The sequence below is a fragment of the Anas platyrhynchos genome, chromosome 34, assembly GCF_047663525.1.
Source record: "Anas platyrhynchos isolate ZD024472 breed Pekin duck chromosome 34, IASCAAS_PekinDuck_T2T, whole genome shotgun sequence".
Taxonomy (NCBI): Eukaryota; Metazoa; Chordata; class Aves; order Anseriformes; family Anatidae; genus Anas; species Anas platyrhynchos.
Genome location: NC_092622.1, coordinates 4,718,901 through 4,737,406, shown reverse-complemented (window position 1 = coordinate 4,737,406; position 18,506 = coordinate 4,718,901). Strand labels below are relative to the sequence as shown.

The window sequence follows — 18,506 nt, the reverse complement described above, 5'->3', positions numbered from 1 at the left end:
GCCCTGCTAGACCTTCTCTTCACAAACAGAGAAGGACTGGTGGAGGATGTGATTGTCGGGAACAGTCTTGGGCAGAGTGACCACGAAATGGTGGAGTTCACTATTCTTGGCGGGGCCAGGAAGGGAACCAGTAAAACCACTGTATTGGACTTTCGGAGGGCTGACTTTGGGCTGCTCAGGACACTAGTTGGTGGAGTCCCATGGGAGGCGGTTCTGAAGGGCAGAGGGGTCCAGAAAGGCTGGGCGCTCTTTAAGAGGCAAATCCTAATGGCGCAGGAGCGGTCTATTCCCATGCGCCCAAAGATGAGCCAGCGGGGAAGAAGACCAGCCTGGCTCAACAGATAATTGTGGCTTGAGCTTAGGAAAAAAAAGAGGGTTTATAATCTTTGGAAAATTGGGCAGGCCACTAAGGAGGACTATAAGGATGTAGCGAGGCTGTGCAGGGACAAGATTAGGAAGGCCAAAGCTCATCTGGAGCTCAATCTGGCTGCTGCTGTTAAAGATAACAAAAAACGCTTTTATAAATACATCAACACCAAAAGGAGGACTAGGGAGAATCTCCATCCTTTACTGGATGCAGGGGGAAACTTAGTTACAAGAGATGAGGAAAAGGCGGAGGTGCTCAATGCCTTCTTTGCCTCAGTCTTTAGCGGCAAAACCGGTTGCTCTCTGGATACCCAGTACCCAGAACTGGTGGAAGGGGACGGGGAGCAGGATGTGGCCCTCACCATCCACGAAGAACTGGTTGGTGACCTGCTACGGCACTTGGATGTCCCCAGTCAAGGGTTTTTTGGCCATGATGGTAATTGGTGATTTCCATGTTCTTATCACAGGTTAGGAGCTTTTCCACCCTGCCCTGTCAAGGACAGGGTGTGGGAGGCTGGAGGAGGCTAGGTGGGCACCTGGCAGTTGCCACGGTCAAGCTGTTTTACTGGTAAATAATATTCATGGTGTATTTGGGTGACCCCTGAAGAGACACTCCAGAATACAGACCCAAGTCTGTATTTCCATGAAAAATACATGCCAAAACAAGCTCATTTTAAAAATCTTACCCCCTTTGCAGAAACATACCTGTCTCTAAAGGGAAAGAGGAAAAAAAGAAAGAATTAAATGAAGCATTTGCCCTGCCAATAACCATTATTTATTAATGGCAACACCTCACACATAGTCTGAATTAATCATATTGCTTACAGAGTTTGCATTTACTGCAAGGTAAGTTTTAAATTTTTATAGATGGTTAAAATACAAATGTATCCTAAATTCTCAGAAAGTTGCAAGCATAGAGGAGTAATGACTCTAAATTTCTTTACGAGCATTACGTGGGCAAAAATATATGCTGGGTTTTGACTGCGGATTGGATTCTCGTTAGAGAGAATACTTTTCTTCTTTTTTTTTTTTTTTTTTTTTTGAGCAGAATAATAAGGGTGTATTCTTATAGCTCCCTTTCTACCTCTACAATTACTTTAAAATGTTGTGAAGACTCAGCTTCTCAGCACAAGCTAAATAGGCAGTTCTTTGCCAAGATCCCTGTCCATTGTGCATTCATGAAAGCAAACATGAATGCCATTGATCCCAGCAGGAAGGCTTGCAGGCTTGACACACTCTGTGCCAAAGCAAGGGCTCTAATTAGTGATCCTTCCAGCTGGACAGTAAAGGCCTTACCCTTCCTTAGGGAATAATAAGACAGGCCATGTCTGAAGTCCCCAAGTAAGCTTTATAGAATAGGGAGCATGCAGAGAACTGCATTAAAGGCACTAAACCAGCCGACACAGGTGACCGAACAGTGAACTGTGCACTTGGCAATGAACAGAAAAATGCCTGCTACACAAGCATCATCTGGTCTTTGGTTCCTCCTGTTTGCCTGAATTACTGTCAGAATTCAAAGGACTGTAATGGATGGCGCAACTATTTAAAAGAAAGCAATAGATTTGTTGCAACAGTGATAGTTTTGAATATCTTCAAACCTTTTCTTCAAAAACAATGCTTGTTGACAATATAACATACCAATTCATAACATCACCATTCTTTGCAGAATAATGATAAAAAACTCATTAGCAGTAACAGGCTTTGAAAAATAGGCAGCATGTGTAATTTCAGCACTTCAAAACTGTTCGCAATAAAGTCACTTTTAATTATATTTCTTTATAAAGAAAAATTATCTAAAGGATTAAAAATAGAAAGTCCTTTCATAGTAAAGATTACTAGCACTAGACTGCAAACACTGTAACCAGAGAAAAGCACTTATACATATATGCAAAGTGTACATCTAGGTTTCTGTATATAAAAGATCTTATACAACTTCTTTTATTGCATTGCTGCTTCAGAATTCTGACAACCACAATATTCAAAACGCGAGTTTCACTGAAAAAGCAGGATCTACTGAAAACAGTGGCTTATTTAAACATACTTTACATATAAGCGCATGAAATGTATAAAGAAGCATTGACATCTTGAAAGATTACAATGCCAAAAATTGCGTGAAGCTACAGTAGAAAAAAAATCCAAATGGTATATGCATATCCATTGTATACATCAATTATCTATTAACAAATTCCCAACGTAGATAAATTCCTCCTCTGTTCAAAAATAAAAATAAAAAAATCCTAAGTTAACACTTTTAAAAATAAACGAGAACGTACAAGTTTACACCCTTCTAATCCAACCACATTTGCTTTTTGAAAGCAAATGCAAATTCTAAAAGTGAAATATTAAAAGTATTTAAAAACGAAAATTTTTCACTTAGAATTATTATCCTACCTTGAGAACTGCAGTTTCTTTAGCCAAGCAAAATGCTTGGTCCTTCTGATGTTTGTTCCATTTTCACATCAAGTGGATATTAATTTTAACTACTAGCTTTCACTGAGAATCTTTCATTCTTGAAGAGAAATAAGAAAATTACTTATTGAAAACAAACAAGTCTCATTTCAAGATAGCAGCTTTTAGCCAATAGTTTTCTGATTTTCTACCTTTTGTTTAATACTGGTTATTCTTACTTGCCTGAAAGACTGCTACATTTCTCTTATCAGCAACATTATTATATTTTTTCTAAAAATAAGATTGAAAAAAGAGAGGAAGAAAGGCTGTAAACAAAAAGCTGTAGAATACAAAGGCAGTTAAAAGTTGGCTTCACAGCTCCTCAAAATAAATACTGATGGATTATGATTCTGTAACCACAATCAGGATCTTTTTTACATCAAAGCTAGAGAAAAAGTAATGATATTAGTGCTTTGGACTCTAAATGGAACATACTGTTATTGCTGGGCAATAACTGTCCTTGTGCTGAGTGACAAAAAAAAAAAGGGGAAAAGGCGCACTTCCCCTCCCACATTCCCTGTATATCTCTAAAAATAAAGGACAGGTGAATATTCAAGGTGAAAATCAATATAATTTTTAAGATAGCCAGGAAGCCTTTAAATTACCTGAAGCACATTCTGTGCTCATTTAAAGAACATTCTGTATGCAGGCTGTAGTAAGAAAAGTATCTGTAGAATTAAGCAAAAGATCAATGAACAAATTTTCAGTGTACCACAAACACAAAGAATTCATAATGTAATAGTTATAAAACAATTGACTTTATGATTGTTTAATATTATCACAGGCTCATAGAGATGTATATTCAAGGTATTATAAGGTTGCATTAAAGAAGGTCACATTAAAGTGAGGACAATAGCTCTGAATCTCAAAGGATTTGGTCTAAGAATGTATTGGAAAACGAGAGATTCATAATAGTTTTTTCAGCCTGTTTTAGCATGTTTTCTAATACCATGAAGTCTTATGACATATTTAAAGTCAGTTTAAAGCTTATTTTTCTTCATTAAGACAATGAAGTGTGTTTTTCCTACATTCATGCTATCTATAGCACTTTGGTTTGCACTTCCGGATGCAGCCCAGCTAGTATGCATTTTCTTCTACATTCACTAATGAGGTGGTACAAAAATAAAAATAAAAATCAGGGAATAAATTAGGAGACTAAAATGCAGCCTACAGTGAGATGCAATCTACAGGTGGAAAAACATAAAAATTGAGAAGTATGTCAGCGTAAATTCATAGAATCATAGAATATCCTGAGTTGGAAGGGACCCTTAAGGATCATCAAGTCCAACTCTTGACACCGCACAGGTCTACCCAAAAGTTCAGACCATGTGACTAAGTGCACAGTCCAATCTCTTCTTAAATTCAGACAGGCTCGGTGCAGTGACCACTTCCCTGGGGAGCCTGTTCCAGTGTGCAACCACCCTCTCTGTGAAGAACCCCCTCCTGATGTCAAGCCTAAACTTCCCCTGCCTCAGCTTAACCCCGTTCCCGCGGGTCCTGTTGCTGGTGTTAATGGAGAAAAGGTCTCCTTCCTCTCGACACCCCCTTACTAGGAAGTTGTAGACTGCGATGAGGTCGATTGTTAATTGATTGTTAATTGATTGTTATGCTCTGGTAAAAGACGTATTCAAGTGGAGAGAATATCTGTCCAGGCTTGGAGTCAATCATATGCAGTCAGTAGAACCTGGCTCAAATAACAAAACCAGTTTCTGACACTAGGTCCTTACTACTTCAAAAATGAGCAGCTAGGTTCATTTGATGCTAGACACTGCCCCTCTGGTAGTCTACCCAGGGCCTAGAAGGGACATACCTCCAATCTCTAATGACCTAATAGGTGGGCTGGCGGGAAACTGGCCATCCAGAAAATGACAGGTCCAAGTTTGAGGTTTGATAGGAAGGTTTTGAGAGCTCTCGCTTTGTCACAGCCTGCCAGTTTTCTATGCCCAGGAGAGAGCTCTACTCTTTTTCTTCTCATGGTTTTATTCTCCATCTGAACACATAGAAACTGGCTTCAAAGTCTCAATTCTCCCCACACTGTGATCAAATAAATGAAGTAGTATCGAGGCTCATTCTGATCTCTCCACTCTAATTTATGTACCAGAGCTCTCTAAATGGCATCTGACAGACAAACTCCCTCTGCACCCATGTCTCTGGCTGGACAGCAATTCAAATTCAAATAATAATAATAATAATAATAATAATAATAATAATAATAATAATAATAATAATAAAGCTCTCTGTCTTTTCTTCCTTTTTTGAAAACTAAGCAGTTATCACAATGACAAAGAAAAATGATTGCCCTCCTTAAGACATTTGCAAACAACAGATGATTGATGATTATAGAATTTGGCTTACAGAACCTTAGTAACCAGTCAGAAGAACTGCCAATGGCATATACATGTATACAATTTTACCACATGGCATCAACTTGTACCCACCTCTGACTGCCACACACCTTAAGTTAGCACCACTCAGTCTGCAGGAAGGGGCTGTTACCTGCCTTTAATGTTAAATGTTTAATGTCTAAAAAACACACTACCGTGTATAGAACTTGTTGGAAGTCTCTCACCAAACATAAGAAACTTAACTAGCTTAGCAAACGAGCCAACCTTTCAGACTTTATGTTTATCCCTACTAATGAGAGCAGTACCACCACGATGAGGCAGAGCTGAGAAGCCTGCATGTGTGGAAAGAAACCTCACTAATGTACTGCACGAGCACTAAGCTTTACATACTGCTCAACATGAGCATTAAAATAATGGTGTGCTTTGCAAGCCCTATAGTTTTTAACAAATAAAAGAATCTGAAAAGCTGAATTAGTAAGTATTTTAGGAAAGACTTAAGTGTTAAATATTCTGTATCACTGAATTAAAGCTGAAAGGTTCCCATGTTATCCACTCTAAAAATATCCACTACCCTGCTTTACAGCCTTTTGGAGGCTGTTTTCAGCTACGATGGGGGAATAGACCCCAGCTAGACCTCACACGTATCAGACAAGCCTCAACTCCAATGCAAACGGAGCTGTCTGACCACCAACTAAGGCTCATGAAGTGACTAAACACTTCCTTGACAAGTGCCAAATGCTGATCTAAAATTCCAGATATAAACATGTAGGTAACATAGAGCCACCACTGTGGGCTCTTTATACATACAGCAATTACTTTTTTTTTTTTTTTTTTTTTTTTTTTACTAATTCACACACCTTAGCAATTACCTAAACTATAAACTTTAACGCTCCCACAATCTATTCCCTTTAGGTTTATTACTAATTTTCATTTGAAACGGAACACCTGAAGCAATAAAACTGCTAAGCATTCATATCTATCTTGAGAACAGTAGTTTCCTAAAACTACTATGAAAGAGCCCACTATATGAACTGCACTGTTCAAACCTTACACTAACCTACAGCTTTTGGGGATTTATAAAACTCCTTGCAGAAGAGAATGTGCAGCATTTGTACACTTGGCATGGATTCTGCTATTCATTAGAAAAACTTTATAAACACTGAGTTTTTTCTGACACCACAATGATCATTCATGTACATACACATATACATGCATGCATATAAAATGGGTGAAACCTATAATGCTTAAAAATACAAAAATTTGAATGTACTTATGTGTATTCTTCATGATGTCAGCCAGGTCCTTAGAAGTATACTGACCAGTCAAAAATAACAGTATTTTTTACAGTGCTTATTAACAGTTACATCAGTACAGACTTCTAGAGAAGTTTCATGGTTAAACTTCTGACTTTAAGATCACATTTTGTTTTTTGCTTTTTTGTTTGTTTGAACTGTTCGTCTGTTCATGCTGAAATTTAAGATCTGATTTCACAAATTCAACTTTCCAGATGCCTTAAGAGCCAAGAATTAAATTCTGGATAGCCTTACTGTCCACTATATTATGCATATATTGAAACAGCCAGCCTCTTAATTAGCTGATTATACAGGGAGTTAACATCCCCTTTTTTTGCATGGAGTTACCTCATTTGGATACTCACGTTGCAGTCACATATTCCTCATGTTTCTAGCAGAAATACTTTATAGACTAGTCCATATAGGCAGCTTATAAGAAGGACTACACGAGGACCTACATGAGAAACCAGAAAATAATTTCTCTGCCATGCCATCTTGCAGGACGGAGGGGGAAGGAACCACCACCAAAAAACACTTCAGTTTCATCTCTAAAACACTGCCGCCCCCCAGAGGCAGCGGTTCGCGAGCTGCAGCTCTGTCAGCTAAAATTTGCAAAATTCGAGCAAAATTTGAGCGCCTGAGAAACATTGCTGGGCGTTTTCGCGTTAACCGGTGCAGACAGAGGTAACCGTGATAACATATAATGGAAAACCAGCCTCCGTGAGCAACATCACACCGCAGGTTAGACATGATTTGTTCCCAGGTATTGCTACCTAACCACACACGGATGGGATGGCTGCAGCTGTATTTCTGCCTCTTTGGGCCCCGGTATTAGTTATGGCAATAACGGGGTGTCACGGCGAAGAAACGTGTCCGCCCCGGCACTCGAACCCGCAACCCCCGGGTCTGGAACCGCCCCGCCCCGCCCCACTGCCCTCTGCGTGCGCACCGAGCGGGGCTGCCAGGCGCATGCGCACTGGGAGCCTCCACCCCCCCACACACACCCTCATGGCCGTGGGCGGTGGCCGCGCATGCGCAGTTGCAGCCGGGGGGCAGCGCTCTGGGTGTCTGGTGCCGTGGGTGGTGTTCCCACTGGATCGGTCTGGGCAGATACACATGCAACCCCATTAACTCTTTTAGAGTAGAGCGAGGGGTTAAGCCATCACCTTAAGGCTTATTCTGTCTCGATTCGTAGAGGCTTGTTTTGTCTCTATTTTGAGTTGTAAGTGACTTTGCTACCGGCTCGGTATGCGAAGATACATCGGAGGACACGCGTCTCTATGTAGCTGCCAGGACCCAAAACAAGCTCCGCCGGTAGGGCGAGGTAGGGGAGAGGGGGGCGTGCGCATGCGCGGTGCGTCCGCGTGAGGCCGGCCAGCCCTGTGAGGGGGGTGCGGGCGCGGCCGCCATGGGGAAGCTGAACGTGGCCGTGCTGCGGTACCTCAGCGGGCAGCACTTCAGGGTGCTCACCGCGGTGAGACAGGACGGGACGGGGACAGGGGAAGGGAAGGGAAGGGAAGGGAAGGGAAGGGAAGGGAAGGGAAGGGAAGGGAAGGGAAGGGAAGGGAAGGGAAGGGAAGGGAAGGCGCAGCTCCCCCCCTCCCCTCCCGTCCCCTCCCCGCTGATGCCGCCGACCGTTCCCTCTCGCCCCCCGGCAGGTGGAGATGGGCATGAAGAACCACGAGATCGTGCCTGGCAGCCTGGTGGCGCCCATCGCCAGCCTGAAGCACGGCGGCTGCAACAAGGTGCTGCGGGAGCTGGCCAAGCACAAGCTCCTGGCCTACGAGCGGACCAAAAGTGAGTGTGGGGCCTGCGCTGGGAGCCTCCTCCCGGCCCTCCCGGTTCTTCAGCGCCACAGAAGTGCGGTAGCTTGGTCATTCGGGTATCCGGGGCGTTTGTGAGCCCCGTCTCGCCTTGGGGCTAGCTGGGGAATGTGAACTCCTTCAGCAACAAATGGTATTGGTGATTTCTGAAATTCATGGATTCGTTCGTCCAAATTCGTGGATAAAATAAATAATTGTTAGCTAAGGTAGTATTTAAGTTCACATAGGGATCAGCCCAAATGTGTTACAGTCTTACAGCAGACAAACTGGAGCGGACTGCAAAAGCCTTATACCTTCAGCCGGTCAGGAACGATCACTAAAGTAGTATTTATTCTGTCCCATTCTGTTAGTAGCGTTGGATTTCCTTTAGTCTTGCACTTGCATCTGGCTTTGCAAGCACAATGTGGGAGTCTTCATGAAATTCATCTCCTTTTTGTCTCCATTTTTCAGACCATTAAGGTTTGGTTTAGGTCTTTGAAACAATCCTGAATCCTTGCCGTGTCTCCTAAGTAATCATCTTTCAAAGTAATCCTATGCAACTTGAACCATTGTCACTGCCTGCGTTACCAAGGGGCTAACAAAATGTCTACTTTTTATCCAGTTAGTTTTCAAAAGGCTTGCACGAATTTAAACTTACTGTCAAGTTGGGTTGATACTAGCCAACAGTGAAAATACTATTTGAGTGTTGTGTACCATAAGCAGGAAAAAAAAAAAAGAGAGACCAAAATGAAACTTCTTTTAAAAGAAACACATGCATAATATGGAATGAAATGTTGTGTAATTTATTTTTTCCTAGCTGTCCAGGGCTATCGGTTAACTAAGGCAGGATATGATTACCTTGCCTTGAGAACTCTGTCTTCCCGGCAAGTCATCAGTTCTGTTGGAAACCAGATGGGTGTTGGCAAAGAATCAGGTAATTTAAAAAAGTGTTTTCAGTATATAATTTTTTTTTTTAGAAGAAATGGGTCTGTATTTTTGTTAATTTGTTGGAAACTTGGTGAATTTACCTTTGGATAGTCATATCAGTTAATCTGTCAAACACCAAAATTTATGGTCACTTCAAGTTCTGTGTGAGTCTTGACTACATCTGATTTTTTTCACAAGTGTTGTTCCACTTTGACCATTTTGTACAATTCTTGGATGGTTCCTTAAAAGGTATTTTGCAAACAGGTGACAGTTGTCTTGTGACTTGCAAAGAATTTTGAAGCCTTCTGTCAAAAAGATTAACATCAAATGTTTCATCCCACCTAAAAAAAAAAAAAAGTAATATACAGTCCAAACTATTGGAGTGCTATCTTGGTTTCTCATGCTCATATGTTGATTGTAATTTGGCACAGCATGTCTTTTGTCATTAAAAAATGACGAAAAAAAAAAAGAGGATTATTGGGGACAAATGGTAAAAATGAAACATAGCCAATTGCTAACACTGTTTTAAAGTAAGAGGTACCTTGAGTTTTCTGTCCAGTCAGGAGAAGTCTTTTCTAGTGTGCCATTAAGTTACTTCTTATCCCCTAGTCTGAAATATGTTTCAGATCAGATGGATGGTTCAACCAGATGATCTTGGAGGTCTTTTCCAACCGTAATGATTCTATGATATTCTACTAGTGGAGCAGCATAATCTCTTCACCAATGACTTCTTCTTGTTCAGATTTGTAATACATAATATACAAATTTGGTTGTCTTTTCTGTTAAAAGAAGTGTAGTAGACTTTGCTATTCCAGAAATAGCAGTTACAAGAAGTCAAGTAACCGATTTCTCACTGCACTGTTGCATTATATACCTGTCAGATACCATTTATTTCTCAGATCTGTGCTGCTGTTTTTTCTCCTAGATATTTATATTGTTGCAAATGAAGACGAGCAGCAGTTTGCAATGAAATTGCACAGGCTTGGAAGAACTTCCTTTCGCAGCCTGAAAAATAAGCGTGACTACCATAAGCACAGGCACAAAATGTCATGGCTGTATTTATCCCGGCTAGCAGCAATGAAAGAGTTTGCCTACATGAAGGTAGGTGGTTGTTTGCACCATATTAACAACGATGTAATAGTCTGGAATGTACTTCTCAGATTATCTTCTCATCACTTCATATTTGCAGTATATGTTAGGATGTATGCTTTTTATTTGTTTTTTTTAGTGGACTTAAAGTATACATTTCAGAGAATGACAGTGCTGATGCATTTTGTATACTTTCAAGTGACAAAATCAAACTTTGCCATGGAAGTCATATGGAACTGAAGCAATTTCCATAAAATTTCAGGTGAAGCTGTCCAGTCATCTGAGTCTTAATAAAGGCAGTGAATAAACTATCGCCATTTCACTTAACCTTGTCTTAGGAAAGACTATATGCTAGGGAAAATTCGTGAAGTATCTACTAGTATTTTAGTCTTGTCAATTTGGATCACTTCCACAAACATAATTACAGAGTATTTGTTAGGTCTGTAAGCGATGAGTTTCAAACTGGGAGGAGAGCACACTGAGAGCAGCCCTGCAGAGAAGGACTTGGATGTTCTGGTGGATGAAAAGCTTGACATAAGCCAGAAGTATTTGTTTGCATACCTGAAGGCCAGCAGCCTCCTGAGCTGCATCAACAGAGGAGTGGCCAGCAGGTGGAGAGAGGTGATTGTCTCCCTCTGCTCTGCCCTTGTGAGGCCCCACTTGGAGTGCTGCATCCAGGTTTGGGGCCCCCAGCACAAGAAGTATGTGGAGCTGTTAGAGTGGGCCCAGAGGAGGACCACAAAGGTGATCAGAGGGGTGAAGCACCTCTCCTGTGAAGAAAAGCTGAGAGTCAGGGTTATTTAGCTTGGAGAAGAGAAGGCTTAAGGGAATGCTAATAGCAGCCTGCAGTACTTAAGGGGGCCTACTGGTAAGCTGGGGAGGGACTCTTTCAGGGAGTGTTGTGATAGGACAAGGAGTAACAGTTTTAAATTAAAATAATGGTAGATTGAGATTAGATACTAGGAGGAAATTCTGTGCTCAAGATGGTGAGGCACTGGCATAGGCTGCCCAGAGAAGCTGTGGATGCCCCATCCCTGGAGGTGTTCAAGGCCAGGATGGATGGGGCTTTCAGCAGCCTGGTCTAGTGGAGGTGTCCCTGCCCATGGCAGAAGGGGTGGAACCAGGTGGTCTTTAAGGTTCCTTCCAACCTGAGCCATTCTGTGAATCAAGTGAATGATTTGGTAAATATGGTTAGAGCAAGCTAACAGAGCTACAAAATACTATGGCCTACCTTTAGTTAATCTTTAATGTAGTGTAATACTGGATATTAATATTTAAGAAGAAACTTTTGCCTTACTGAGACTGAGTGTGGATTACCTGACCAGGCCAAACTGTATTTACAAGAACTGTTGAACCTTTTTCTAACACCCTATTCCCAATTATCTGCTGGTGGTTTCTTAAGCTAACAGACCAGATACGATTCTGCTGTTTTTCTATCCTGTTGTGTTTTCCTGCCACCTGCAGGATAACTAAACTCTGGAAAATACAGAAGCATAGTTAGTAGTGAAAGTTCAGATTGCTCTTCCTCCTTAAGCACATGATTTGACTTTTACAGTTAGCAGTTGAATAATGTGTAGGATGCTGCTTCCGCAATGGTGCTTAACTGCTTATCTTATATTTGTAGTTTGTCAGGTATGTAATGTTTTCTTAATGGTTATCTTTTATTTTTTCAATATGTTGTCTCTTTCCAGGCTTTGTATGACAGAGGATTTCCTGTTCCAAAACCTGTAGACTACAACAGGCATGCAGTTATTATGGAACTCCTTGATGGCTACCCTTAGTAAGTTTGGAAGCTTGAAGTCTGTTTTACAGAAACCCTAACAACGATAGGTTCAGTAAGACAGCAGGGATGACGTTTTTCCTTATCGTGTGAGTCAGTTCTGATCATGCTGAATAAAGCATGAATAAAGTCAGGCCCAGAACAGCTAGGGTTCTGCTTCATTATATTTGGAGAAATTGGTGAGAGAAGGAAAACTAAAAACATACTCTCTTTGTCCAAAAAGACTGGTGGAAATAGACTTTTTTTTTTTTTAAGTACGGAATACATCAGAGGAGCAATGTGATACAGAGGTTAGTGCTACAACCATTTTCTACACAGAAATTTTATGTTCTATATGTTATCTATTCAATGATATTCAATATTGATATATTCAGTATATCAAATATTCAGTATTGAGTTGTGTATCCTCCACGTTCTGAGCTCCAGTTCATGATCCATGTTGTGGTAAAGATTCAGGTAGGATTACAACTTGTACAGTTGCCATTGTAGAACTTCTGTGTTGATTTTTTTGGGGGGTGTTTGTTTTTTGTTTGTTTTATTTTTTATTTTATGTATTTGTGTGCATTGAACGCTGTTTTTTGCTCAAGGAAGATTACTTTTCTTCAGTTTTTCAACATCCAGAAACATGAAAAAATGTTGAATTTTGTATGTGAATGAATGGCTTGTTTTGTTTCCATAGCAGAATGCAAAATAGCTATTTGATACTCTGTATAATGTACAGTAACAAAGGTTCAGTGTAATTAATCCCAAAGTATACAGTTGAAGAGTTACATTGAAGAAGTGCCTTTTAAGACTTTATTCTATCCCATTTCCCCGCCTTTGTTAAATAGTTCCACATCTGTCCTGTAGACAGAAAGCTTTAAAGTTACATGTGGGCATTGCAGGTGAGGCTTACCATGCTATCCCAGTTCTGCAATTTTAACTAAGCATTTCCTGAAGGAGATGCTGTACTAGATGAGAAATTATTTCAGGTGATCAGCATCTCAGAAGATACCAGTTTAGATGACTTCCAAATTCAAAGAACAAATGATATATTTTATGATACAGACCTCTGGCTATAAGAAATGTCACCAATTAATTTTGCTGTTAATATGAAAATATTCAACAGCAGCCTATTACAGAGCTGCTTGAATTCCATTGTGTTTTGTTTGTATGTGCAACTGATATGTTCTCATAACACTACAGTGTTGCATTCAGGCCAAAATATATCACAAATTAGCTGTAAATGACGGCTTCTTGACAGCTCCTGGTATAATAAGACAGCTGCCTATTTATTCTGCTTGTAAAAATAAGGTGATGTCTATTCTGCGCACTTTTGGGGCAAAACATATACTTTGCTTTTATTCTGGAGTTTATGCTGGAGTATATTCTGGAGTGCTTTAAGCTTTTTTTTTTTTTTTTTTTGGCTTTGCCTTATCCCCAGCTTAGTCTTGAAAACACTTTTTTGTGAGACATTTGAATGGCATTTGAATACAAGAAGACCTAAGTTACCTAAAACAATCCAGACATAAAAATTCGCTGATCCATTGTTTAAATTAGGCAGCATAACCATCGTGTTTGATAGGAGTACAAGAGACAAAGGGCTTTAGTTAAAACGAGGGATTTAACCTGGAGATAGGAGAAGCTTTCTCCCCATGAGGGCAGTGTGGTGGAGATTGCACAGTATGTTTCCATCCCTGGAAACTTTCAAGCCCGCATTGGTAGAGCTCTGATTAGTCTCATCTAATCTCAGAATTGACATAGCTATGAGCAGAGTATTGGACTAGTAACCTCTGGAGATCCCTTACGACTCAAATTGTGACCCTGTCATTCTCTCAGATGTAACTCATATGCCTTGTCTATATTTTTAAATTAATTCCTTCAGGGTTCAGGATATTTTCTTTTTTATTTAACTTTCCAGATGCCAAGTACACCACATCGAAGACCCTGCCGCTGTCTACAGTGAATTAATGGATCTAATTGTAAAACTTGGCAATCATGGTTTGATTCATGGGGATTTCAATGAATTTAATCTCATACTGGATAATGATGATCATGTCACTATGATTGATTTCCCTCAGATGATATCAACATCACATCCAAATGCTGAATGGTACGTACAAATGATGTATGCAAAATAAACCAGTTAAGTGCTGATAACAACAAATAGTCAACCATGATTTGTTTTCATAAGCCTGCTTCAAATTCTTTTTCTACTGTTTTCACCATACATTACAAATGCAATTTGTTTCATGAATGAGTAGAAATCTCCTTAGGATAAATGTGTAATTAATTGCTTCTCAGTTAATATTATTTCTTTCAATTAAGAAATGAATAGAAATAATCTGCATTTATGTATGTATACCTACACGTGTACTTTCTCACTTCGAGTCACTGATGGTTATTAATATTCAAATAAAAGGCAAGAAAGTAGAGTAAAAGTTTGTCATACCAGTAGACTTAATTTCCTTGATTATTGCATTTTTACAATTCTGTCTTTTTTAAACAGGTATTTTGACAGGGATGTTAACTGCATTAAGGAGTTTTTTAAGAAATGCTTCAACTATGAGAGTGAGCTCTTCCCATCATTCCAAGATATCAGGTAAAAAATGCCAGCTGACTCGTAATTCCCCCATGTTATGGTAGTTACGTTGGTTTTCTGAGAAAAATGGATGCCTCTGAGAGATGATTTTAGAAGTGAACAGGGGGAAAAAGAGCCAATTTGAAATATTTTTGTCATTCTTACAGTAAAAAGGATACATACTTTCTTCACTGGCAGTTACTAAAAGTGGTTTCCAAAAACTGAAGCACGTCTTAAAATCTGCTGTCTCCTTTGTCTTACCTCTTGCAGCTAGGGGAAGGAGATACATCCAAATGCCGTAAATGTTACGGTGACGCAGAATTAGTTTCTCTGACTCTTAAAACCATATTTAACAGTCCTGGGGGATCAAGTATTAACTTAGTTTTTAATTTTAAATTTAATTTTCAAAATGCTAGTACATGTGGTGACCGCCTCTTCAAATATTATCTTCAAAATTTTCCTACTGTAGCTTGTCCCTTTTGAAAAGCAAACAATTTTCTCACATATTTTAAGAGCAAAGCTGATTCAGTTAAAAGGGTTTTATATCACTCTGAGCCCTTTCTCAAAGGGGAATTGTCTGTGTGTGTGTCAACATGTCCTTCATCGTTCTGTTTGCACAAGCATAATTTAAGTATTATATTTGTTAAAATCAAATTGTTTGCTTTCAGTAAGTGCTGATTATGAAGATGGAATCATCTTGTATGAAAGTCTGGTTCTGTCAGGCTACATTCTGCTAACTACCCAAAGCCCTGCACTGTAATATGTTACCTATGTTCCAATGGAGTATACTCTTTTTGTTAATAGCATGGTAATTATAGTCTAACTGGATAGTATTTTTAATCCAAAATACAGCATAATGATTTGATATATTAAAAGAAAGCTCACTTCTATTTCTTTCAGGAGAGAGAGTTCTCTTGACATAGAGATTGCTGCCAGTGGTTATACAAAGGAAATGCAGGAAGATGATGAGCTGCTTTTCCCAGAGTGCTCTGATGAGGATGATCATACAACAGAGGAGAGGGAATTTGTAGAAGATGCTGAAAGTAACGCCAACTTCCTCAGCCAAGATAAAGAAAACAATGCAGACTTCATATATGAAGTGGTTTCTGAAAGCAGAACCTCTGAAGACTTGTTATCACAGTGAAGATGCTGAAGCCACAGAAAGTAGTGAAAATTCACAAGGACTGAGTATGTCAGAGTTGAGTTCAGCCTTAGAAAAGGTTGAAGGGCAGCCTGTGCTTTCGAAGTCCAGTGAAGATGCAGAGAGTTGTGCACTTGGTTTTTCTGAGCACAAAAGAATACCTGACAATGCTGCTGAAAATCAGACAGAGGGCAGCAGTGATAAGGACAACGATGAATGCCCTGATCTGGTTGACTTGTCAACTTTAAATAAGGAATTGAGACCTTACAGGTAAATACTTATATTTACTGTCTAGTGGTGTGGTGAAATTTTCTTCTTTTTTCTTTATTTCTAGTAATAATGTGAGTAAAAGGTTTTTTTTATATTAAAACGCTGCTGCTGCTAAGTAGCTTTGACAAGTGAGTTTATAATTAGAGTGCTCTTTCTCAGCCTCTGCCCCTCATTCGGCTGAAATTAGCAAGAACAAGCTCTTTGGAATATATTATTCAAATATATTTTACTGAACGTCATACCATGTGGCTTTTAATGCCTTTACTGACACACTTGGAAATTCCTTCTTACCTTTAAGCTAACCCCTTCTTATATAAAATTCAAACTATTAGTTTGCAAGCTCCCCATGTACCTGAATGCATATATAAAGTTCATATACCCTGTTTTCTTTTTGAATTTTTCCTTTTTCGTGAAATTCTACGCCTAGGCAATGTACAGAATCTGAATTAATCTTTTTAGTGTTCTGAAGCTTCTTTTTCTTACACTACTTTGTGTAGTATGTATGTGGCTATTGCACTATAATCCTTCCTGTCATAAAATGTGTTTTTTGAACTAGTGTTAATATTTCAAATGTAAATGTTCTTTCTGTAGTACTCAAATGTTCTGCTAGCACTTTTGATTGTATATCAAAAAAATGACTGAAACATGATGCTCACTGAATGGAATAAAACATTAATTTACATATTTTAGAAATGAAGACAGTATGGTTCATATTGCGGAGCACAGAACAAGAACTAAAAGTACGTCAACCAGCAGTGTTGGGAGCTGTTCAACCATTCCACTGGTAATTATTACTGCTACTGTCTAGTTTACTCTGATACCATCTTAGGACGTAGCTGTTGAAGATATTTTTACAAATACGTAGTTAGCAGTAACTGTCTTTAATTGATTACTACTATGTACATCTTTGGTTTGTAGTTCCATGTTCACAGAAAATAGGTCTGATGCTTTCTACATGTTTACAAGTGAATTATATCCAGTGCTGTACTTCATGTGTTGTTCTTTGCTCTTTCACAAAAGCTCTACTCCGGCATTAGCAACTTTAATTTCATTTCTGTTGCTAGAAATCAATTCTGTTGCCCATAATTAATGTTTTTGTATTTTAAATTTGCATGCGTGAGTAAAGATTTAACTTGGCCTTTTTTCATCTGTCTTTTTAACACATCTCTTACCACATTTCTGAAACATAGATATGAATTCATTGTAGTCATGGTGTCTTTGGCAATATGAATTTGACTTTCAGCATTACATAAATCAATACTTTGTGGCAGAATTTTACATCTTTCTTCATCCCTACTCAGTATACTATCCAGTATGGCTACCTCTATCACATTTTAAAGAGTGTGTCTAAATTTTAAATGGAAGAAAGGCCAGTTTTATGCATAAATAAATGTGTTAGGGAACAGCATGTTTGCAAGTTGTGTAAGACTTTTACAGGACTTCGTGTGAAGGAAAGAGAGACTTTTGTTAGTCATCCCTGTTCTTACTGTAGGACATGGCCTTGTGCCTTATTAAGGAGAAAAAGAATTAGCCTTGAATTATGAAATGAAGTAAAGAAGAGCTAGGATAAATGCTAGGATAAATGCTAGGAATCGCCTGGCTTCTGATCCATGCGATACATATTTTTTCCCTTTCAGTTTGCTAACCTAAATGTGTAGGATTTCTTTTGGAATCGCCTATAGATCCCTATTTGAAATTATATTTCTGTACACCAGTAGGTGGTAGCAGTGGTCACTCACTGTAGAAACCTTCCTGATTGTTTAGCAAACACATGTTTTTTCTGTAGGCAGACACATCGAACTTGTTAAAATATTCAAATGGCATTTAAGTACCTAATATTCTGTTCTAAAAGAAAGATAAAAGCAGAAGCAGCTTTCAAGAGATTCAGCCACATAAACATCCTGTGTCAATTTACTTTGTGTAATCTTTCCATTTATATGCTCTTACGCTAAGTAAAATGTTTCTGCCCATTGTTAAATCTTATTTGAACTTTTGAATACTAGAACTAAAGAAAGGATATGCATGATGAGCTATTTGTAACATCAGAACGTGATTGCAAAACGAAAAACACAAAAGGCACTGCAGTAAGACCCACTGAGCTGCTTAGAGCCAATGCCTGTTACTGCTTCTAGCACTTCTCTGTTGTTTATATAGCTTTCTCAATGAAGAAACACATTAAAACATAAGCAGGTTTCCAGATTAAACACACAGAAGGAATTCATATGGGCATGTATAAACAATAGCAGTAGGTGCAGTCATAGCTGGGTGACTGTGCCAAAAAGAAAGCCTTATGAGTTACAGACAATAAGCTATTCCAGACAAAATAAAATGTCTTGTTGTGCTTGTACAAATCTTTGTAGGGACTGCTGCAATTTAATTATAGGAAATAATGCAAACTATGCAAAAATTTAAATAATAAATGATAGATTTGTTTATTCATTTTGCTTACAGTCAGGCTTAGGATGATGGAGAGACTAGTGAGACTT

General features: G+C 39.1%; 1 protein-coding gene and 1 long non-coding RNA gene across 3 annotated transcripts; one reads left to right on the top strand and one right to left on the bottom strand.

Annotated features, from left to right (window-relative positions):
• Nucleotides 1-1,946: 1,946 nt before the first annotated feature.
• LOC140000842 (uncharacterized) lies at nt 1,947-7,680 on the bottom strand. Of its 2 annotated transcripts, XR_011806085.1 has the most exons (5): nt 7,225-7,680; nt 6,817-6,905; nt 3,420-3,482; nt 2,758-2,875; nt 1,947-2,576 (listed from the first exon to the last, which is right to left on the bottom strand). It is a non-coding gene; the product is annotated as an uncharacterized lncRNA (long non-coding RNA). The 2 variants fall into 2 exon arrangements; XR_011806084.1 differs by having other exon boundaries at nt 6,817-7,680.
• Nucleotides 7,681-8,115: 435 nt separating this feature from the next.
• LOC140000866 (serine/threonine-protein kinase RIO2-like) lies at nt 8,116-16,024 on the top strand. Its single transcript, XM_072031836.1, has 8 exons — nt 8,116-8,248; nt 9,071-9,187; nt 10,106-10,281; nt 11,894-11,901; nt 13,950-14,141; nt 14,538-14,630; nt 15,510-15,652; nt 15,726-16,024. Exons 1-8 carry the CDS (start codon nt 8,116-8,118, stop codon nt 16,022-16,024), a joined length of 1,161 nt encoding a protein of 386 aa, XP_071887937.1.
• The last annotated feature ends 2,482 nt before the right edge of the window (nt 16,025-18,506 follow it).